The 24,859-nt window shown below is 37.2% G+C and overlaps 2 protein-coding genes across 2 annotated transcripts; both read right to left on the bottom strand.

Annotated features, from left to right (window-relative positions):
- Nucleotides 1–3,483: 3,483 nt before the first annotated feature.
- LOC117926552 (leucine-rich repeat extensin-like protein 5) lies at nt 3,484–13,794 on the bottom strand. Its single transcript, XM_034845677.1, has 3 exons — nt 13,484–13,794; nt 9,553–9,846; nt 3,484–4,942 (listed from the first exon to the last, which is right to left on the bottom strand). Exons 1-3 carry the CDS (start codon nt 13,622–13,624, stop codon nt 3,725–3,727), a joined length of 1,653 nt encoding a protein of 550 aa, XP_034701568.1. The 5' UTR covers nt 13,625–13,794; the 3' UTR covers nt 3,484–3,724.
- Nucleotides 13,795–15,606: 1,812 nt separating this feature from the next.
- LOC117926985 (putative E3 ubiquitin-protein ligase XBAT34) lies at nt 15,607–23,701 on the bottom strand. Its single transcript, XM_034846329.1, has 9 exons — nt 23,329–23,701; nt 22,899–23,013; nt 22,379–22,459; nt 22,141–22,229; nt 21,946–22,037; nt 21,650–21,731; nt 19,087–19,189; nt 18,679–18,764; nt 15,607–16,809 (listed from the first exon to the last, which is right to left on the bottom strand). Exons 1-9 carry the CDS (start codon nt 23,449–23,451, stop codon nt 16,087–16,089), a joined length of 1,494 nt encoding a protein of 497 aa, XP_034702220.1. The 5' UTR covers nt 23,452–23,701; the 3' UTR covers nt 15,607–16,086.
- Between the last annotated feature and the right edge of the window lie 1,158 nt (nt 23,702–24,859).

Genomic DNA, 24,859 nt, shown 5'->3' with positions numbered 1-24,859 from the left:
ATCAAATAATACCTTTTTTAACATCAATTGAACAAAATTTACATCAAATTTCTATTTTAAAATTGATATTGGATTTGTGCATTTCCATCACAAATCCATTCATAATGCTTCATATCATGATTTCATTAATCAAAAAAACAATTTTCTACATTTGCATATTCATTTTAAATCAATATTTTCTAATCATGGCAAATTATCCTCCATTTTAGTTAATATTTCTATAATATGTTATTTACAATTTATACAATTTAAGAAAATTAAATATAATTAAAATTTACTTTTTTTATTTTTTCAAAAAAAAAAGGAAAAAAATACATGCAATCCATTTTTTTTTTACACTCTTACCTTAAAAGTTGAAATAATAAATTAAATTTGAAAAAAGAAACTAAAAGAGAAATCCACCTCATTTTTTTTTTCAATTAAATAAGAAAAATTAAAATACTTAATTTTTTTATTTCATTAAAAATAAATATTGATTTCAACTAATATAACTAAAATAAATTTATTATCAATAAATTTAATATAATGACACTGATTAATAATTATATATTTATTCAATTATTTTTTTTAAAAAAAGTGGGGCATCCTTTGAATTTCCTTCTTTTGAGGGGGCTCTGTTCCCATGAGACCTCTGCCATTATTTTATCCTACTAAGCAACCTGTAACGTGTAGATCTGCGTATTTCATTTGGTCAAAACGCAAAGGAAAAAGTTTCAAAATGACGAAAGACAGACGGACAGACGGACCTCTATTGGGATTTCATGATTAGGGGGTTTGAAGCGATCCAAAGGACAGGGTGACGGTGATTGAACGGAGACATTCTTAATTTTTATTTCTAAGGAAAACTTCAAATCTAACCCCATTTACTTTTCTTTGCCCCCCATGATAGCGTTACAGAAAGATGACAGATGGAGAGATGGAAGAGGCTAAGGTGTTTGTCCATCGAGTCATTGACTTCTTTCTGGGCAGATAGTTTTGCCTTTTGTTTGGGTCCCGGGAAAGGAAAGAAAGGGAGAAAAAATCAAAATTACCCTACAGCGTTAAGCTTCTATTTTGGTCTCATCCCGGCCTCAATGAAGGCTAATGATCTTCACATTTTCCAATAATTTAATGAACTCAAGCCTAATAATTACAAATTAGGCTATCTGGCAAATGAATTTACAGAATTTTGGGATTTATCGAAGGCGACGCCCGAAACCCTAATTTATGTGTGAACAGATTGTAGAATATTAGACCAGGAGTTTCACGAAGAGGACTTCAATGGAAACAAATGTTGATTATTCAATAGAAAAATCATAGATCGAATCGAACCACGGACAAGACGCGGACACGCCGAGACAAGGTCAATAGCCCATGGATTTCAAAGGCTTAGCAAGCGCAAAAGCCTTGGGTTTGGTGAGCTTCACATCCACTCAAGATGAGATGGAACATACATCAAACACGTATTTAGCATTTTGATCGAAGGGCGAAAAAACATTTCGTTGGTTTGTTGTAGAAATGAAAGCAAAAGGCTTAACCGTATTTGACCACTGTTGGCAAGTTTCACCATCAAAATTATTTTTAAAAACAAAAAAATAAAATATTTTCAAAAATATAATATTATAAATAAAAATTATTTTTAAAACGTAGTAGAAGTTTTTGATTTATAAAAGAGTTTTAAAAAACCCCGCTCAAAAACCATTTCAAAAAACACTTGACCGAGCCAACCGTTGGAAGTCATAAAGAAAGGAACCCACGGGAAGAAGCATAAAGCCAAGGCAGGGAAACAAGCTGAAGGCTTTGCAAGGCAGGCCCACCTCAATTTGATTCCGCCGTTATGGCCATCCAAATGTGTTGTGCCTTATCTCTGGAAGCCCTACTCAGAAAACAAAAATCACGTCACCGTAGAAAAAAACAAAGAGTGAAGGAATCATGCTAGCCTCACAATTATTCAGCTTATGATTTGACCACGGCATACTTGTTCTCTTGTTTAAACACAAAGTTGGACAGAGTCCGCTTGAATGAAGCTTTTAATAACCAAGGGGAAACTGAAAGGAAGCTACTTTTGAAAACCGAATGGCACTGGGGAGAAAACTGAGAGAGGAACAAAGGATGGAAATTACTGGAAAGGAAGTGCAGGGAAATTGTGACCTCGTCACCCACTTTCATATTATGGGTGGATCTTAGAGACTGATCTTGAGGTTTAGGGGTATAAATAAAACAGGCTGATCTTCCAGTCTTTGGACCAAGTCTTCTTAATCCCATTCCTATTCAACAACCGTAGTAGAATGCCATTCCCACAACCTATTAAATCAGTGACGAGAATAAAGATTGTTCTGCTTTTGAGACTTCATCTACAAAAATAAAGATTGCAAATAAAGCTTTATTCCTACTAGTCAGTCAAATCTGTGCACCCAATTAGAATGCTTTTTTGATAGATTCTCTCTTTCTAACATAAAAAATAACCAGCACTAACTCTTTATATGAAAAGCCTTTTGCAAGAAAAACTGGCTAAGCAATCAATACTGAACCTTGTTGCGGGTAGGAATGGCAATGGGGCGGGTTTGGGACAGGTCGCCCCCATCCCAACCCCACCCCATTTATTAAAAACAATTCCCATCCCCGTCCCCCTGAGCTTCAATGTGATACCATGGACAACATGATTAACCCAAGTGATAAGCTATAAGAAGCTGGGCCTCTCGCCACAAACCAAGCGAAAACAGATGGCTCACACATGCAACAACCCCTCTAGCAGTGACATAGAGAGGGTACAAGTTTGCTGCAGTGGAAAACATGTTTTTTCATCTGGGTGTTGATCGAGTAAGAGGCCGGTGATCAAATTGTTATTGGACAGATCTGATTTGGTGGAGTTTTGAGAGCTTTCATGAAGGAAAAATGGTGGGGTTTCTAGGTTTGGGAAGAGGGATTCTTGAGTGGAATTTAAGCTCATTGAATTAAAATTAATTTTATATGTAAACGGGACGGGGCGGAGCGGGATAGGACAATACCCGAACCCGCCCCGGGTTTAAAAAAAAATCTCATACCCGTCCTAAACTCATTTATTAAATTTAAACCCCGCCCCATTAGGGGTAGGACGGAGGTACCCGAAAAAACCCGTCCTGTTGCCATCCCTAGTTGCGAGTGAGAAAACACCAATACACTCACCTATTCTGTCTTTAATCACAATTGAAATCAAGTCATCTCGAGTCCCATTGCAGAAGGCATGTGCATTGCTCTAGGAATAGGCGAAAATATATATATATATATATATATAAAGAAATCATGCAATCCCAACTTGAGTCCCACCGCACACTGACATGTGCATCGCTCTAGGAATAGGAAAAAAGATAAGGATAAGGCGGAAAGCAATGGTCCCAGCCCTTGAACCAAAGGGGAGTGGTTTATGTCAATCTGCATCAGGCTTCAGATATACCAGTGATGTGTCGAAAGGTTCTATTTGCCTTGCATATAGATTAAATTATAGAGACTAATGGCTGATGTTAGTGATTCCTGAAATATCAGCACAAGTCTCTATTGCTAGACATGAAAGCATGGTGTAAAAACAACCAATTGCCCACGCATTTGAATGAGGTCACAGATATACAATTATCTTTGTCTCTTGATCCATATATACCAAAACACAGAGTACATTTAAAACCACCCTTATTCAGAAGTACGATAGACTAAAAAACACGCCATCAATGTTGCTTCAATTGGATGAGTTAGGACACGCAACAATTATTGCTTACCCTGACCAGCCTCTCTGAGAGGCCCCAGAAGGATTTGCATTCAACCTGTCAAGCAGAGAGTTGAAATCTATGGGCTGTCCACTCTCCTCCATCCTTTGGATCACATTTACAACATGATCACCCCTATAACCCATGTTCATCAGTTTCTCAATCCACTCATTATAGGGATGGTTGCGAGGTGGCGGCTGGCCTGAATTCCGAACCATAAGATTACTACCTACAGTTGGCTGTGGATTCTGAGAAGAGACACTTACTGGAGGGTAAACACCTTGTGGGAAGTGAGGTGGTTGTGGTGGATGATGTGCCCTTGCTTCATTGTCATACATCATATATGCATTTCCAGGGTGGAGTGCAGGGTGAGGCCCAGAAGCTGCATATGCATCACCAGGCTGCGTGCCAAAAGTTCCCTTGATATGCTGGGGTGGAGGCTGCTGTGGAACTGGTCTACCAGCTGCACCGTACCCATAGGGCAAGGTATCAGCACGGCTGGCTCCTGGTTGAGAAATTCCAGAAAAAGACATTTGCATTGGCATGCTGCTTGGGAGCGTCTCTGGAGGAGAGGCATTTGTTGGTTGGGCTGGTGCAGAGTAGGGAGGGTACACTGTTGTTGTTGGGGGTCGGATCTGAGGTTGCATAGATGGTTGTTGAGGCATCTGCACCTGCTGAGGCATCTGCTGTGGCATTTGCTGAGTCATCTGCTGAGGCCATTGCTGCTGGTACTGAGGAAAAGAAGGGACTTGGGGTGCTTGATTCACCTGAGATTGTGCTGGCTGTGGTGCCACCCTAGGGATGTCCTGCAGTTGCTGTGTCCGGTATTGAGGATCAGATGGCAGATATTGACTCTGAGGGTGTTGGGTTTGGGCAGTTGCATTTGGTAACTGGGTTGAAGGCAAGTAATAAGATGGCGGTTGGGTAATATTCTGTGGTGGGCTTTGTGTGGGTGCTGCCACAGGCTGTTGCTGCTCCACAGGTCTGGTGGAGAGTGCAGGCTGTGGGGCTACTTGATGAGGTAAGGCAAGAGCCAATTGCTGGTTATGCACATCTGACATTTTGTCAGGCTTTTTGGGATCAGATGCAGGTGTTGCAGCTCTCTCCTCGTTTTGGGAATGACTTGACGTAGAGGATTCTTTCTGCACAAGTTGAAGCTTGGCTAGTTCTTTCTGAGCATCAGCAAGTTCTTGTTTGTCTCTCAGGATCTGCACTGACCTGTGGACCTGCAGTTGCATTGTAAAATAGGTGATTCATTTGAAGAATACAACATCCTGAGCAGACAGGATAAACAACAAAAGTATATTCAACAAACAAGATTATAGCTCAATTATGCAACTGCACAGCAGACCATGTCCCAGGCTAGCATCAGAATACTAATCTACTGGAATCTCCAGGTCAGGTTAACACGGAAGATCAGAAAGAACTATCTAACGTTTGAAACTGCACCTGTATCCACACATGCATAGCATGATTTTGAACACAAATCATTTATCCAGAAAAAAAAGGTTCAAAAATTGTCCCATAACTTGAAATTGGAATGCAAACTCTTGTTAAATAATAAATCCTCAAATATTAACAAATCCTTTGATGTTCATTCTAAAGCTTTGATGGGAGAACCAAATCCAATCCTTAGGAAGAACATGTACATCAAAACTAGAGATGAGAGAGAGAAAGAAGATTGCTGATTATGTTGAATTCTACTAAGGCGGCAAAAGTGCAGTGGCTAAAATGAGGTAATATTAAGAGGAAATGACAATCCCTAGATAGTTTCTTCTGGATGAAGGGGGAAGAGGGGGGGAAATACAGAATAGAAAGAACAAGGAACAGTTATACTTTATCCACAATCTTGGTATCGTGCCATTCAAACAGAAAACAAAATAGAAGAAAAAGCACCATTCTTTCTGTTGATTATAAGAAGCATAAGATATCATGCATCATATGGATTGCGCAAGGGAAAAATATTGAATGCTATTCAACATATTTTTGAATCTCCAAATCCTGGCTGTCAGACAACCAATTTCTTTAAAGTTTAAACTATTAGAAATTTTTTTTTTCTTCATTATGAGTAAAGCAAGAGTATATTATAAACAAAAATGCCAAAAGAGCGCTCCGAAGTACACGGGGTATATACAATGAACACTTAAAAGCGCAAAAAAGGGAGAAGGGCCAACAAAACTACTCCCCCCTCAAAAAGATCCCACCCAATCCACAAAATCTACAATCAAAGGACCAGAAAATAAAAACAGCTTAGGCCAATCTCATAGATTACAAAGGAAAGCGTGTTTTAGTCCTTGAATGGATTGTTCCTCATTCTCAAAGGCTCTTCTGTTTCTTTCCTTCCAAATAGTCCAAAATAAGTAAAGAGGAGCTGCCCGCCACACCTTTTTCCGCCTTTTAACAACATAAGAACCATGCCATCCTAAAAGCGTGTATCTAACAAAAGAAGGAAGTATCCAAAGCACGCCAAATAGGGAGAACACAAAATTCCATAACGCTCTCGTCTTGACACAATGGATAAGGATGTGGTCAATGGTCTCTTCCTTTTAAAGATAAAGGAAACATCTATTTGCTAAAATCATTGTCTCCTTTTTAAACAATCCAAAGTTAACACCTTTGCCCAAGAAGCCTCCCAAGCAAAAAAACCCACCTTCGAGGGAACCTAAGAGTTCCAAATTACACTAGCAGGAAACACAAAGTACTTTCTGTCTCCAAGGTCAAATATAGGGCTTTAACAGAAAACTTCCCATTTTTCAATCCTGTCCAAATCACTTTATCTTCCTATTCTCTACACACCCTCCTCCCTCGCAAATTCAAGAGAAACCACTCCACCAAATCTAGCTCCCAATCATTAAGGGCCCTAGAGAAACAAGGGGCCTAACATCCCCCTTCACCTATCGAGTGCCAAACATCCACCACCCAATTGTCCTTAGAATTAACAATAGCATAAAGAGCAAGGTGAGAAGTGCAGAGTACCACATCACCACACTTGTCCTTCCAAAATTTCACCCTCCACCCACTACTAACTAAGAAAGCAACTCTATTATCTAAAAGCTCCCATTACTTTCTAATGGCTTTCTATAATCCTACCTCATAACTACCTCTCACCACCTTGGAGCGCCACCCTCCCTCTTCCACCCCACACTTGCCACTAATAACTGCCAACTCCATCTACCTAGAAGGGCTTTGTTAAGCTTAGTCCACCCTTGCTCTTATCAGTACAAACCAGGACCACCTTACTAAGTGTGGCTTCCGCTCAAGTGATCCTCCTCCCAAAGGAAATCCCTTTGAATCTATTCCAAACTCATCCTAACTGTCCTTGAAATACAAAACAAAGACATGAAATAGATATGCAAGCTAGAAAGAGTGCTTCAAATTAGGGTAATCCTCCCACCCTGGATAAGTACTGCCTTCTCCACATGGTAAGCTTTCTGTGAAACCTTTCCTCCACCCCATCCCATACTGTCATGGACTTGAAAGGGGAGACCCAAGTAGGATGACAGAAGAGCTTCCACCTTGCAACCAAACTCAAGGGCAAGCTCTTCTACAATTTCCACCCTTCCCATCGAAATTAACTCGCTTTTTTCCAAGTCAATGCTAAGCCATGAAATCGCCTCAAACCACATAAGCAACCAACTAAGGTAAGTCAATTGGTCTTGATTCAATTTGCACAAAACTAACATATCATCACCAAACAAAAGATGGGAGATATCCACCCCATCTCCACCTCTACCACTCACCCTCCATCCTAGCAAGAAACCTCCATCCTTAGCCCTCTTGAGCAAACAACTACAAGCCTCCATAACAATTACAAAAACAAATAGGGTGAGAGAGGATCTCCTTGTCTTAGACCCCTAGAATCCTAAAAGAAGCATGTCAAAGTACTGTTCACCAAAACTGAAAGCCTTGTGGAAGAGATACACCACTTGATCCATAATATCCACTTCTCCCCAAAACCCATCTTCTTAAGGACCACAAGGAGCAAATCCCAAATAACATGATCATAGACTTTTTCAATATCAAGTTTGCAAAGCAAACCACTTTCATTACTCTTCAACAACAAATCAAAGGCCTCATTGGCAATGAGAACAACTACAAGAATTTGTCTTCCCTCCACAAAAGCATTTTGAAAATTGGAGACCACCTTACCAACCACCTTAATTCTATTGGCTAAGACTTTAGCCAACAACTTTTTTCTTTTTTGGATAAGAGATTGTATTAATAAAAGCACATAAACTTTAGCCAACAACTTATAGAGAGCACCCACCAAACTGATAGGCCTAAATTCCTCTAGGTCTTCAATTCCCCCTTTCTTTGGGATTAAGACCAAAAAAGTAATATTCAAATTCTTCACGAAATGACCCCTTTCATAAAAATCCCTAAAAAAACCCATCACCTCTTCTTTCACAAAATCCCAACTAAACCGCCAAAAAGGAGAGGAAAGTCATCAGGACCTAGTGCTTTGTCTCTGCTAAGATCTAAAAGGGTCGTGAACACCTCATCCACAAAGAAATGGCCTCCAGATTTGCTAAATCTTGTTCCTCTAAAACCTCATAAGAAAGCCCATTGATATTAGGTCCCCATTCTCCTATCTTAGACAAAAGAACCTGAAAAGCCCATTGATCCCACAATGTACATCATATTCTAACCCCAACCAACACCCACCCCTCCACCTCTTCTCCTCGCTTTTATGTGCCCATACTCACCTTGGGAGTTACAAACCGCATTAACAACAAAAAATATCACATTTTGTGATCAAACAAAATCATAATGGAAGGAGGACTTTTTGATAGCATGTTGGACAACCAATTTTCTTTGAAGTTTAAACAACTAAAATTTGGCCCCTCGATATATCTCATGCTCTAGCATTGACAATATGATATTCAGTTAATCTTTACATAACAACACAGTCAAGAACCTACTGAGCATGGACACCACCCTCAAGGACAAATCGTAAATTTCAAATATATACATTTTTTTTAACTCGACACATGAGGGCATGAATTGCATATGTGCCCAATAACTCTGTAGGACACAAAGGAACCATACTTTTTTCAAAAACACAGATTCATTTTTAAAGTTTAAAGAGATGTTACAGGAAAATAAACAATTTATTAGCTGCAGAACTAGATTCCTCCCACCGCTTAATATCTAATTTGTAGTCTTGTGCCTTAATTATAGAACTCATGCAAAGAAGCTAAGGTAGATATTTTTAAACCTGAGTTCATGATTAGATGACCAAGTCATATTGACATGCCCATGATGCAATTCCCAACACTAAGAGTGTGTTTAGCCATGTTTCTACTTGATGCATTCTTAGTAGACGTGTTTTCTATAAAAGTGTTATTAAGAGAATCACCTATCAAAGTGTTTCTTGAAGAAACACTACAAGTAATTTTCAACTTTTATGAAAGTGTTTTCTAAATTTTGTCACACACTTAATTTTTCTTTAAAAGCGTTTTTTTTATGCCAAAAGTGCTTTCTAAAAACACTGTCAAACACAAACGGAGTCTAACTTAGATGCAACAAGCAACATCCAAGTGCTTCATAGCTAATTTGTTTGTCTTGTGATTTAATTAAGAAACTCATGGGAAATGGCTTAAACTCATGGGAAACATCCAAGAAACTCATTCAGATGCCCAAGTCACCTTGACGTGCCCAGGAAATGGCTTCCAAGACAAATTAAGATGCAATGTTACAGTTACCCATTCAATGGACAGAAAGAAGGGCCACTTTTTATATGCAATACTATAAACACTTATACAAGATTTTCCGACCATAAAAATATTCATATAGATTTTTTTATCAGCATGCAGAATTGTTAATTGTAACTCACTTCTTGAATATGCTTATCAAGAGATTTGAGCTTCGAGTCTGCCTCCCCATGATCACGAACTAAATCAGATCGCATTTCTCCAATTGACTTGTCAAGATTGTAGCAATACAATTCCAACTGTGATAAGCGTGAGCTAATTCCTTCGAGAAAACGCATGAGATTATCAGCATATTTTTTCACAGTTTTTTCAACAGTAGAAATCATCTCCTGGTTGAGTGATGATTCTTCGTGCTGACCATAGACATTACTAGCAGGAAAAAGTGATGATCTCGACATTCTGGCTTTATGAAAATCCTGCTCATTATCAAACACAAGAATTGTAAACTAATGGAGACAATTGTCATTCCAGTAATAAACATCAAAAAACAAAACCAACATCATTGAAAGTACATAACAATGTCCTTGATATTAAAACAAGACTAAAAGTAATGCATACCTGCTTTTCAGATTCAACAAAATATGATAAATGCATATATCAGGGAACAAAAACAGATGCATCCCAAAAGATTACTTGAATAATAAAAACAGACAACAAACACAAACAAATGAACCAGCTAGTTAAGGATTTTGTTTTCCCTTCCTTTTTGATGAGAAAGTAAGGATAATATCAAGAGAAATGACTAAATTGAGCGGGGACTTGGGGCACACAGCTGCAGTCCCAGTACACCGGGGGTGTCAAACTGATGAAAAGAAACAAAAACAACAATTCCAATCAACAACCAATATCTCAAACCCAACCGATCAGTGAAGTCTAACAAGGACAAAGAATCATCCAGAAAAAGGCCAATCGAGAAGTTAAAATGCCAATGCCAGTTCTTCAGCTCTCCTTTACCAAGAAATCAAACTCCCTATTTACTATACCATGCAAACACTTATAAGTCACAATCTCTCTCATTCTATCCTTTCTGATAGACCATAATATCTCTCATTAAGCGTCATCACCTTCAGCTACCTTGCACTAGAAATCTAGAAAGAGTAACCTCCATCAAGAGATCCCAAAAACAACAGACATCTATTTCAGTCATGTTAGTAATTTTTAGATCAGTCGATGCATTGTCTGATATTACCATCACATTCTTATCATCAATTTACATGGAATGTATGCACAATTATTTGTATTCTCTTCTGCTGAGCTATCCTTTAACTGATTAGAAGTTTAGAATGGCCTCAAAGAATCTCGAGGATTATCCTATATCAGGTTTAATTAGAACTTCTCCATACAAACTCTCCTCTGGATGGCATTTATTCACTACATAATTCATTTGTAATGGATTGGCACTCACAGCATCCAATTTGTGAAGTGCAATAATATAACATTATCTAAGACCACCCTGTACCATGAGTTTCAACTTTCTCATTAAAAAACTCAACCCAGCCCCCATCCATCAGTGCATGTTTCACCATAGTCACACATTTCTTGACAGTTAAAAGCCAAGAATCTAGCCATCAACCCTGCAGATTGAATACAACAGAAATGATAGAGATAAAAAATAAAATAAATAAATAAATTTCTATCATGATGTCACTATTGATTCATCATTGGGGCTTCTTAAAAGGCAATTGCAGAATCCAGGGCTAACATAAATATTCACTTGAATTTCTCTAAAAGGTTCGATTATGCAAAGACACAATAAGATGTCATTCACCTTATCTGAAAGACATAACCCAAAACCGAGCATAGGAGAGGGAAGAATTTTTAAAATAGGGAGCTGTGGGAGCTAGAGGTGCAGCCAGAGGAGTAGCAGCATTCTAGAACAGTAGGATGTTGGAGCTCATTGCGAAGGAAATGAGGGAGTTTTCAATATTGTGTTGTTCCAGGTATAACAAAGATGACTTTGTTTGGACTTTCTCTAGGGTATGTGGACAAAGTTTAGGGAGGGAAAGGAAGAGTTTGTGGGATGAGTTAAAGGCTATGGGAAGATCTTGGCATGTTGGAAGGTGATTTCAACATAGTCAAGTTCTTGAGGGAATGGAGCAACAGGGATAGGTTGTTTGCAGCCATTAGAAGATTCTAAAGGATTATTGAGGAGTTAAGAGTTATGTGATCTTCCTCTGAATGGGGGCCCTTTTTACTTGGTGTGGAGGACCAAACAACTAGTCTATGTCAAGGTTGGATCATTTTTGGTGTCTAAAGGGTAGGGAAGTCATTTTAGTGAGGCGGTGAAGTTTACCTTGCCAAGACCTGTATTGGATCACTCTCCAATACTTCTAGATGGTGAAGGGATAAGGGGAGATAGTTTCAAGTTTGAAAATATGTGGTAAAACGAAGATGGTTCTAGAGACTTGCTTAAAGGGTGGTGGATGGGATATAATTTTAGAGGCTTGTACACCTTCATTTTCGCTCCAACGTTGAAAATGCAGAAATCAGCCTTAAAGGTTTAGAACAAAGAGGTTTTCAGTTATGTGTTAGTCAAGAAGGAGATGGCTCTTCATAAGGTGGGTTTTTGGGATTCTAAGGGAAGAGAAGCAGCTCTTTCTCAAGAGGAAACTGAAACTGGAAGGATAGTGAGAGAGGACTATTGCAAGTGGGCCTCTTTGGAAGAAGTATATTGGAGATAGAAATCTCAAGCAATTTGGTTGAAGGTGCGAGACAGAAACATGAAATTTTTCACAAAATGACCAGTGCACATAAAAGAAGGAACTGTTTAGCTAAAATCAGAAATTAATGGGGCTTGGCACTACAAGGCGGAGATAAAGGAAGGTGCAGTTCAGGATTTTCACAATTTGTTGTCTGATGGGGGAGTGGAGATCTAGCACCAACAGGATGTCCCTTAGACACCTCAGCTGGGACTGTGAAAGACAAAGATTTGAAACATTTCAGGGAGTCCTATGACAAGGGGAAGTTTGAAAAAAGGCCGCATGCTATGTTTTGGTTTTAATTATGCCATCAATGGCTGATGAAAGAAGGCTGATGAGGCAATTGATTCTATAATGAGGAGAGACTCCAATGGTGTAATTTGTAAGCTTAACATTAAGAAGACTTACAATCACATCATCTGGGATTTTTTGATAGCTATTCTTGGAAAGAAGTGGCTTGGCCAGAAATGGATTTAATGGATTTAATGGTGCACCTCTACAGCAGTAGGTATCAGCACCCCTTTGGGTTTTTTCAAAGCTCTAGTGGCCTGAGACAAGGGTACCCTATGTCTCCCTTTTTATTTGTTTTGGCAATGGAAGTTATCAGTTGTCAGTTGGAGAGGGCCCCAGAACTGGGTTGCAGGACAGGGGAGCTTCCATCTACTTACTTGTGGCTTCCCTTTAGAGCAGACTCAGTTTGAGATAGTATGGATGAGAGGTTTTACTTAAGACTGTCGATTTACAGAAGGCGACCACCTCTTCATGGATATTCTTCCATTCCCACCTTCACCAATGCAGTTGGATCATAACTGCAACCCCTATTGACAAAGTTTCCCCGCCAAGCAAGTAGCAACAACCCAGACAAGCTACACAAACTTTAGATAATTGAAGATCAGCAAACAGACTAAAGAATATCTAAAACCTTGAGACACCATTTGGCTGCTGATTAAATAGACACAACAATAAATTGATTTTCCTTTTATTTTTTATTTTTTGGGTTTTTTGGGGATGCAAGAAAGATCAAAAGTTGAACCGAACAAAAAGCATTTCACTTAAGCTGCTTTATTCAGTTTTCCTTATTTGGAAACCTAAAACGACACTCCCCTGTTTTCCCCCAATTTTGTCGGCAACACAACGCCGCGTTTCAACCTGCAGTGTCAACTTAGGGTTTTCCACAACTCAATCAATCAGATCTCCTCACCGCCCAAATCCACCACCACTCCAGATAATCAAAACCAGAAATTTACATCCACGTCCAGCTCTTCCCCCGATCAACTCCAAATCCCCCAAGTAAAAACTTTAGAAACAAAAAATTACAAGAAGAACCACTACAATTAGAGGATCAGAACACCACCTTTCCAGAAGCGGGATCGGAGTGAGTCCCATTAGAGCTCTCCTGATTGGAAAACTCGTCGTACGAACACAGAATATCATCGGACGCGAAATCAAACCCCTTCGAACCGGACCCCGCTCGACCAGATGATCCAGACGCCATATCCAGTATAACCAAGAGCTTTAGGGTTTGAAGAGAGAATTACTTAACGTGGAAGAGAAGAGAACAGGGGTTTATATGGAGAAAGAGAATGTCATGTGAAGATGAAGAAAACGTTTTCTAAAATTGAGAAAGCTGTTGGCGTCGAAATGGCTTTGAAATTGGAGAGTTAGATAAGGATGAATCCCACCCCTCCAAATATTATTTTTAGTTTTTTGAAGCATGTGATTTAATAAATAAAAATATTTTTTTTATTTAATAAAAAAATTATTTTATACAATTTATTGTAATATACTTCGATGAGGGACACCTGGCGGAGATTGAGTCCTCATGAAGTTGAGAAAAATACAAATATTCTGAATAATTTTGGAATATATTTTTTTGGAGTTTTGTCTTATTCCTCTCGTGTTATTTTCAAAATTTAAAAAAGCTTTCTAATGAAGATTTAAAGATAGACGGTGGTGGGTGCCGGTTAAGCGAACTTAATAATTTAAATCTATTTAATAACTTAATTTAAATTATTAAATAAATTAAGTGTATAGATAAAATAACTTAATAGTATAATTTAAAATAAAAATTAATTTAAGTAATAAATAAATATAATTAATTTATTCTTAAGTTAATATTTTTATTTTTATTTTTTAAAATTACATATATAATTTTTTTACTATTTCATCACAACTTCTATTGTTACTTGATCTCTCTTATTTTAATTATAATTTATGAGGATATATATATATATATATATATATGTAAATTTGATGATTTAAATCAAATTTTTAATTAATTTTATCAAACAATTTTAATACTTAAAGTAAGAAATAAGTAATAAGTTTAAAGTCAACTTAAATTTTTAAGTATTGAGTTTTACTAAATGCTCATTTAGTGGATGTTTGGTATATCAACTTAATAACTTAAAGTGACTTAATAATTTAATTTAAATCATTAAGTAAATTAAGTAATATTTGATAAAATAATTTAATAATATGACTTAAAATAAAAAATAATTTTAAAAAATAAGTAAAAACAATTAACTTACCCTTAAGTAAACATTTTCATTTTACCATTTTATCTCAATGTGTCCTTATTATCTTCATAATTTTTTTTGCTCCTCCACGACCTTCATTGTTACTTGGCATACTTTGTTTTAGTTATAATTTATGAAAATAAATAGTCAATTTGATAATTTAAAATAAGTTTTAAATTAATTTTATAAAACAACCTTAATATTTAAAATAAAAATTAAATAATAAGTTTTTAAATTAATAATTTAACTTAAAGTCAATTTAAGTCATTAAGTAACTAATTTTTCTTTTTAGAAAATACTTTCAAAATAAATAAAAAATGCTTTTGAAAAAATATTAAGCATTTAGTAAAATTTAAAAAGCATTTTTAAAAAGCTAAAAAATTACTTATAATATTTCTTAGAAAAACCCTTTAAATAAAAATATTGTGAAACGTGTGATAAGTCTTGTGTCTGTTATGGTGGGGGAGCATATTCCACTCCTTTCTTTTAACCAGCTTCAAAATTCAAACAACCCATTCAGAATGGCAACAAACCCACATCCAAAACACAAACATGAATCCTAGATCTTCAGATTTTCAGCTTTATATGAACCCCCAACTAGACTGATGAAGCCAGCAGCTAGAGCTCCTGCTAAGAGGGACTTGTCCACGGATTGGCATCCCAACCTTCTCCACAGCTTTCATTCTCTCTTGATCTTGATCCATGTCCTATTATCCTTGGGCCATGCTTTCCATATTGTTAAAGCACACAATTTGATGTTCAAGCTTCTTGGGGGCCCTCCCCACCTTTGGACACTAGTAGTCACGAGGAACATGCCAATAAAAAGCATAGGCCCGCCTGAATGACTGGTTTTCCATGCCTGCAAAGCACCCCTTATCACTGCCATTCCCATTTTCTAAAGTGCAGTATACCTTTTTGGTCATCAAGGGAAAGTAAAATCATCATTTGCAAGGAAAAGAGAACTGAAACCATAATTCTTTTACCCAAATAGCATCCACTCGAATCAACATTCTATAACTGAAAGGGGTTCAGGAAAAAATAGAAAAGGCAGATTACAGGATTTACAGCCAAATATGTTCAGGGTTTAGGATGGTTCATTCAACTGTTTCCACTCCAAGTAACAGATTACATACCACATGTGAAGGTTTCCTGACTCCTGAGGGCTGCAGATTGTATGTTGTCTAACTGAGACTCTTCATGTGATGCTCAAAAACATTTTAAAATGGCAAGCAGAATTCTGTCAATGGGATCTTGAGTAGTTGCCACATTTGTCATACTGTACACTCACTAAGATGCCAACTTGCTATGTGTACGCTCAATGCTCTCTCACAAATCCATAGAATCTATAGCACAAGCTCGTCAATTACAAAGTAGAATTTACACGAATATATCACAACCAAAATTACCAATTCCAACTGTGTTATATCCAGTTTGTGCATCAAACAGCATAAAGCTTTAAAACCTGCTGTATCTTTGCTCGGCAAACAGGGCAAACCCCTTTCTTGGCTTTGATCTCATTCAAACAAGTCATGCACCCAGCCATATGACCACAGGGAATGCATGCACCTTCGATTGGGGCTTCCCAACAGATCACGCATGAGGAAGAATCACCTTTATCCTTTGTTTTACTCGTCCCTGCAGCATCATATTCTGCAGCTGGAACAGACAAGTCCACTGGGCTCAAATCAATTGGTGGATAGTACACCGGGCCTTCAGTTAAAGCCTCAGGAATAGGTGGAGCAGATGGAGCTGGAGAAGCCAATACAGGATTTGTGTTGCTTGTTTGGACAACTTGGGGAATGTTATTCTGGGTTTTGTTAAGTTGAGTTTGATTGCGAATTAGCCTAGATTCAGGCACACCCAACCCATTGAATTCTCCCCATTTTGATTCATCTGCCCATCCACTGCTACTTGAAGCCGAATGTGTAGGTGTACCATCAAGGCTCCATCCACCATGACTAGCATTATCCACTGGGTTTCCCCAACCATTTGTGCTACTTGCTTTTGAACCCGGGCGGGTATTTGAAAGGAGCACTGGTTGATCCACTGCAGCAGACTGAATGGAGGCACCCACAGCCATTGCCAGTTCTGCAGCTTCTGTAGCCGTTTGACTTGCTGGAACTGAAGGTCGGGCATCATGAAGCATTGGAGTAGGCAAAACCTGGAACAAGTCAAGAAGTTAAGCAATTTATAGTCCAAGTGCAGTTAAAAAACTAAAAAATCACTGAGCGCAAAGTACAAAATAACATTTCAAACACCAATCCATTAAATCCAGTCTTTTCTTCAAACCAAGAGTTTCATAACATAGTTGGCTATAACATAAATCCAAAAGAAATTTCAAGGTAAGAATAGCATGAACATTACATTTCTAATTAAATGTATATTGGAGTAATACATCTAAAAGCAATATAATATCTAAGCAAAGCAGGGGTTTTCCACACCTTCCTTTTGGGAATATGAGTTTTTTACTTTTTGTCACTTACTGGGAAAATTTTACACTATTTGGCACAGGATCAGAAAACCTAGAATCATATGCTTGGCCAAGTCAAAAGATCATATAAATACTGTCATTTAAAAATGCATCATGACAGAATTCATGCATTCTTCCTAATCATACGTTTGAATAGATAGAAGGATATTATGTCAAAATCTTGTACACAATGGTACCGAGGTAGTCTGCCCCAAAGGAAGGGCAAGGCAACCAAAGGACTCAATGGCAAAATGAGTCCATTTGCATCCAAAGACCAAGGCACGCAGAAATTTGCTAAAGAAAAGCTGTCAGGCTTTTTATAAGGTCCTTGGCATGGGCTGAGTACAACTGCCAACTTTCATGCTCAGCACTGATGGGAACCAGAGAGACCATAGGCTTGCACCATCAATCAGGCCAGGGGAGTGGGTTATGGCTAAGCAGTGTTGACTTTCTTTTTCTTTTTTTTCTGTTCTTTTAGGTTATCTCTAAGCATAGTAAATTCTGATGTCAATAGAACCAATATAGAATCAAAGGATTTGTATGATTTCATCCTGCTTTTTCTCACTGATTTTTTTATGTAGAACGAGATGCATTTAGCATTAATGAGAGAATTAACCATTAGATATGTACATTGTGTGACAAATGCACCCGATAAAAGAAAACAAAGTAAAGGCACATATTTTATCTTGGATTGGGCTTTGACCATCTCATATGAAAACCAATTGGTGTCCAGTGAGGGTGGGCAAAGCCTTTTATGGTATTCAACCACCATCATTTGGGTGACCCACCCACCAGGCTTAACAGCAGCATTGTTGCACCCCCAATATTTTATTCAGACATTTGGAATTACTGAGTCACAAGAACACATGAAATCTACAATTTAATGGAATAAACTTCATGCTCTGAGACCTTATTGCGATCACTGATCGTCCTTCCCAAAATATGAGCTAAATCCAGTATGAGCATAGCATATTTTGCAATGCAAAGTATCAAGAGTCATTAGTACCTTAACATGTTTATAATCATAGAAGCATACATCAGGACATACTTCATTGGATATTCATTACCATGGAAATAAATAATGTATTATAACCAGCATGGATGGCCCAGTATAAAGGGGCGGCCCTAGGGCTCATAGTAAACTAGGATGCCCTTGGTTCGATTCCCATGGGCACCAACATACCCTGATTTACCCAATACATTTGTTTTGTGGATGATCGTTTGTATCTGAGGTTTACCCCAAGTCCCTGTGCCCAAGGCGCAATTCACACAACACACACACACACAAATCTTGGCCTTACAGTGCCAAAGAGGACATGAATCCAATTTCATATTTTCACAGGCCAAAACCAGTAACAAGCCACTGTGTTACACAACAGCTATACTTCAAACAATATCTCAACCATAAGTATGAATATATTTTCAATTTTATAAGTAACCCAACTAAAGAAATAAATAAATATCTAATGTACTTACCTTATATGAAATGTGAATTAATGCAGCATACATACAGAATAGAGTAATACTAAAAAGTAATCCACATACACCACGATGCTGTACCTGAGGAATTCCTCTGCAAGCATTGTATAACCACCGAAGTTGCTGCTTGTCACCCTCATTGGCAGATGCTAGCTTGTATCGAGTCTCTAATAAGGATATAAATTCTCGATGTAAAAATAAAAGGTCAAGCATAACAGATATTTAATATATGAGAAGAAGACTGTTTTTGCCAAAGAAATGTAAAATCAGTATCAGACAACAAGAGCCCTGATTCACTCTAGTAATATAATTACAATACATAGCAATTTTCATGTTTGCATGTTAAATAGAAAAAGGTTTGAAGAAGCTCTGCTGAAGAAAGGTTTGGCTCTAAAACTCCATAGGAAGAGAAAATAAGTAAAATTATCTACATTTGAAAGTATGGCCATAAAAGTTTTCCAAAGAATAATTTCAGGAAAAGGTAGTTACTGTTGGACTTGTCAAAAATTATCAGCGCTGGATCTGATTGGTGGAATTTTGGTTCCTCAATGTTGACATTCCCAAGAGCAATAACTGTACAAGGCTGGGCATCCTGTTCATAAATCAGGAGCATGATATCAGTTAACTAGTAATAGTGACTTGAAATAGGAATAAATTACTAGCAGTAGGTTTTCAACGCACATCGCATAATAAATTTTTAAGATAATGGAGTAAAAATTATATAATTTGATGTCTAAAGGAGTTAGAGAGCTAGATCCACCAGCTGGCAGCCAATGTTCATATCTCTGCACTGACAGATGTACAAATTTTGGCTGATCTTCCACCACAAACAGGATAATAAAACATATTTGCTCCATAAGGAAAGAAGCGCCTAAGATTTATCTGACCCAACTTCTGCTGGCCACATATTCTAGAGAAACTGCATAGGACACTTCTACTGTTGCAAAAGGGCTTGAAAATCATTCACCTCATTAACAATGAATTTGACTGATGTGCCAAACACTATAAATCAATGCTTCTGCACCAATGCATACTTCACATATTTCGCAGCAATAAGCATGTGTCCATTGAATCTAAACACTTTGAAAAATTGGAAAATAGACCCATGAAAAAAGTCACCCAACCAAATGTCCAGTGTTTGGTACTAGTAGTACCAGTTCTGAACTGAACCGGTTATTAGAATATTATAAAATGATTATTTCACTTTTACTCAAAGAATTTCCTTTGTTTTTTACAGTTTTAATATTCTTGTCATGGGTAATCCAGTTGGTTCAACATCCCATTCTATTTGATCTTTGACCTGGGACACATTTCAGTCCCAGAAAGGTTTGGATCTAATACATTGCAAATAAGATGCATTGAACAAAGAACTAAAGGTGGATCTAAGCATAGGCAGTGCTGTGAAGCTCAAAGCACCAGACAAGCAGTGTAATGAAGACTACATACCCTGTAAGCCCTAAAGAGGCATTTACAGTAACAATATTGAGGAAAAGCAACATAAATTCCACTCTACTGATTGATATCCATATAAATGGGTAAATATTTCCTATTTTGATAAATTGAATAATTCCATATATTTGAGGGAATGGATCATTCCCTGTGAAGGAAGAGAGATCCACATCCCAGTAAGAGGGTTGAGACATGATGATAGTGCACTAGTCTCCACTTAAATAAAAATAAAATAAGAAGGAAAAAGAGGAGGATAGGACCACATAGGACCTCACCCTTCACAGAGAAGGAAAAATAAAAAGGAAAAGAAGCAATGTCGGCCCATGAATTCTTCAGAGTGGGCCGGCAGGCCGGGTGGAGGGGGACCGTTGAAGTAGTGCCTCAGCATGTTGTAGCCACTACTTTGACTCCTTGCACTTATTGCAATTACGAACTCCATGGAACTTTCTCGATTCCAACGCAACTTATCCTTTTGGAGATGACATAACAAACTACATGAGCCTCCCAACGAAGCCATCATAAATCCTATCCAACTATGACAGGGACCGTCAAAGAAGTGCCTCGACACACTGTAGCCTCTACTTTTGACTCCTTGCATTTATTGCAATTATGAACTCCAAGGAACTTTCTTGATTCCAACACAACTTATCCTTTTGGAGCTGACATAACAAAGAACGTGAGCCTCCCGACAAAGCCATCATAAATCCTATCCGAATGTAAAAAAGAAAAGGCAGTTTCATTATGGTGGTATACCAGCCACTTGTTCTGGAATTTCCAGTTCCAATCGTAGCATATAGATCCGTCAGTGGATTTGCATGTATAGCCACTTAGTAGACAAAGTGAAAAGGGGAAAACTATCGCTCATTAGAAAAAGATGAGGATAGGAGCACAAAGGACCTCACCCCTCACAGAGAAGGAAAAATAAAAAGGAAAAGAAGCAATCAAGATAAAGCCATATTGGTGAGAGAGGAGTTTCCAGTTTAAACTACGTCCTCAAATAATATACAAGCATAATAATGGAAAACAAGAAATGGCAAAAAAGAAGCATTCTTTTTATTTCTTCCAAGTACTAATGCCCCCAACAAAGGAACTAGACAAACTTGCATATAAAATCTTCTGGCATTAATCAACTTAACAAACTAGCATGCATATACAACTCAAATTAAGGGATACCTGAGGGAAAAAGCTTTCTTATTAATAGTTTGTACTAAAAGCCCATAGTAACGGATACAATAAAATGCTTCTAAGAACACGGAGATAATGGTAGTCATTTGGCTTTCAAAAGAATGAAAGAAATAATGGCATGTAATTTGCTCAGCATAAGAAGCTTGTATAGCATTGCTCATCAAAAAAGCCTAAGGAGTTCAAAGTAAGCCTGCAAAGAACTGGACTGAGTCAATATCTACGAAACTAAAGTGGAGAAATTATAACAAACCTGAATCACATCACCATGTTATCCTTTGCAAGTATTTTATGAGACAGTGATTGTGGATAGAAGCAAAAATTTGAACATATACATGTGCATAGGTTTGTGTGAGAGACCAGTTATAGAAATTCAAATCATCATGCCAAATATAAGGTCACCAATTAAACTTCAATATACCTGAAAATTAGAATACATGACAAGCTCCAGTCTGAGAGGTTTTGATGGATTATTGAAACCAGAAGGTATAATAACAACCCAACTGCAAGTTTTAAACTTTAGTCAGCATATGCCCATGGTGATTACAGAGTCTAAGAAGAAAAACATAGAGTCTGCATCAATATGGCAACTTGCATTAATGATAGGTAGGTCATCCAGCAATATGGATAACATAACCAGTATTATACAGTGAAAAATTTGAAGGGCCAAGCTGAAATGAAATGCTTAACAAGAAAGCAAATGGACATTATACAGACATTTTTCTTGACAACAACTGAGGAGCTAATGCTTTGAGAAAGCCTGGACCATGCAACTCCCGCAACCAACCAGAGAAAAGGCAAATATGATTCTAAACATCAACAAAATAAAAATAAGATTTTGGCTTGCGAACAATCTTTTAATACACAAAAAGGATAGGAAAAAAAAACTGAATTTTCAATTCTTTTCAGCACCTCAATTGTCCGGACAACATTGATGTAGCCATTTATTCTAGCAACATCAAGTGACGTTTGACCATCATCATTCCTCACTAAAGCATTTGCTGAAACATGAATTGGTTAAAAGGAAAAGTCCATCATATTTCCAGCATCCAGCGAAATTTTGAACAGAACCCTTCATGCAACTTTTAGGCCAAGATCCATTTCATCAAATAGTATTAGTATTACACCATGTGAAATAAATACGACAAACCTCCTTTAGAGAGAAGTAACTTAACAGTCTGGTCCAGGCCTCTTTTAGCTGCATGATGTAAGGGAGTACCTGCTTCACGCCCTGATGCAAATAAAGATCAAGATAAGTGAGCGACCACAAAAGTGCATAAATTTCTTATCCTAAAGTTGGTTGAACTACAACAAATAAGCAAATTTATCACTGGTTGATCAAACAAAGTTGTAATGGATTAACCATAGAACAGTTCACATTCCATACAGTACAAAATACAAAGTTGAGAGATATAACAAATACTTCAAAAGTGACCAATTGTAGCTATAATTGTAAAATTAACTGAATATACTCCAAAACCAGATTTTTCATAAATGGTAGTTATAAAAGTAATTTGGGATTCATATTAGTTGAAAAAATATTTCCAAATCTAGGCAATTTGTGAAATTTCAATCAGAAGTTCAGTGTAATTACAACGAACTATAAAGCCAGATGAAAAGTTGGACTATAAAGCCAAGCCTGAGGAGGTTGGGATGATTTGTGGAATTACCAGGCCGATAAGCATTGACATTTGCACCCAGGTCAATCAGAGTTTGGGCAACCATAATTAGGTTTGAATCCATGCAGGCCACGATAAGAGGGGTTTTTGCTTCACTGTCAAACCACTGCACCACAACCCAAATGATTACTTTCGACATCCATACAGCTCTATGACGAATTAGAACGAATGATACACTACTACCCTGTTTGGCTTCCGAGAAAATGAAGCAAAAGACAATAAAATTAGAATCGTAAAGCATTAATCCTATGTCATGCCCATAAAACATAAACCTTAAAAAACCCCTGAACCCTGCCCAATTCAACTATGGTAAGCCCCAAATTCTTCTTTCCCTTTATTTTCTCAGCAACAAAAGAGAAAGTAAGACGAAATAAAAAAAAAACCGCAATGAAACGGCACCATTATTGTGATTAGATAGTACCTCAAGGCTAGCACCTTCTCTGCAAAGAGCTTTGATAGCCTCTATATTTCCGGTAGCTACATGTTGGTACAGTAACTCATCTTTGGATTGACGCCCACCCATTGAACCAGCACTCTGACCCATGATCTCAAAACTCGAAAAAAACCTTCCAGTCACAGAAAAAACGAAAACAGAAGAAAAAAAATCCCGAAAGGGTAAATCAGAGCAAAATCTGGGTCTGAATAAACCGAAATTTAAAATATCGTAAAGGGTGGATGGGATTGTAGGGAGATAATGCTTGAAAGGAATGGGATTATATGTGAATTGTCTGGAGAAGATTCAGAAAATGTGGAATTCTGAGAAAATTCTGGGTGTGAGACAGAAACTTTTTCAGACAGTAAGGCTATGTTTGGTCCCGGAAAGTACAAAGGAAAGAAAAAAAATGCTAAGGAAAATGATTTTATCATGTTTGGTTGTCCTATGAAAAATATCAAAGAAAATCAAATATAATTAAAACTAATTAAAAACTTATGTATTTTTAAATTATTTAATCTTTATATTGATGAGTTAAAATAAATAAAATGAGTTTGAAGTAACAAAAAAAATAATTTATCAACTTTTAATCTATTTTTTTATTTTCCTTCACTTTTTCTTTCCTTCTACTTTTCCTTTGTATTTTCTTTCCCTCGCATTTTCCCTCAAATTTTCCGGGAACCAAACATAGCCTAAAGGATTTTCTCTACCATTGGAAAGCGATGGTCCACACGAACTCATTTCCTTGGAACAGCGATCCTACCATATGAACATTCTACCATTCTGGATGTCAAAAAACACATAAATATAAATTTTAGAATATATTGAATATATTTTATGTGATAGATACAGAAATCCTTTTGAAATTAGTTAATGTGATATGCCATATGAGTAAAAGTTATCAGGATTATATAAGCATGGACTTTAAGTGCTTAAAAAACATGAGGATCCTTTAATACATATAATATCTACATGGTTGGGAATCAATCTTTTATTCTAATATAGTGATTTGTTTTACCCTATAAAAGATATTCCTCTATTTGATCTCACAATCTTGTGGAACACAACGATGTTGTGTTTGTGTAGGTTGTGTTTGTGATATCCCATATTGGGATATTTATTTGTCCTATAATCCCATGAGACACAACGATATTGTGTTTGTATATGGTGTATTTGTGATATCTCATTTCTTATTTGTTTGGTTTCACACTCTCATAGGACACAAAAATATTGTATCTATATGAGTTGTATTTGTGATATCCCATATCTAGACGTTCAATAGTTTGATCACACAATCTCGTGGGACACAATGATGTTGTGTCTATATGAAGTGTTTTTGTGATATCCCATATCAAGATGTTCAACTATTTGACTCTTCAATTTCGCGATGTTGTGTTTACATAGGGATGTTTATCTATTTGGTCTCATAATCTCATGGGACACAACGATGTTGCGTTTACATGGAATGTGTTCATGATATTTCATATAAAGATGTTTATATGTTTAACCTTACAATACA

The sequence above is a fragment of the Vitis riparia genome, chromosome 12 (genome assembly GCF_004353265.1).
Source record: "Vitis riparia cultivar Riparia Gloire de Montpellier isolate 1030 chromosome 12, EGFV_Vit.rip_1.0, whole genome shotgun sequence".
Taxonomy (NCBI): domain Eukaryota; kingdom Viridiplantae; phylum Streptophyta; class Magnoliopsida; order Vitales; family Vitaceae; genus Vitis; species Vitis riparia.
Note: the sequence above shows the minus strand (reverse complement) of the source record. Positions and strands in the feature narration are given on the sequence as shown.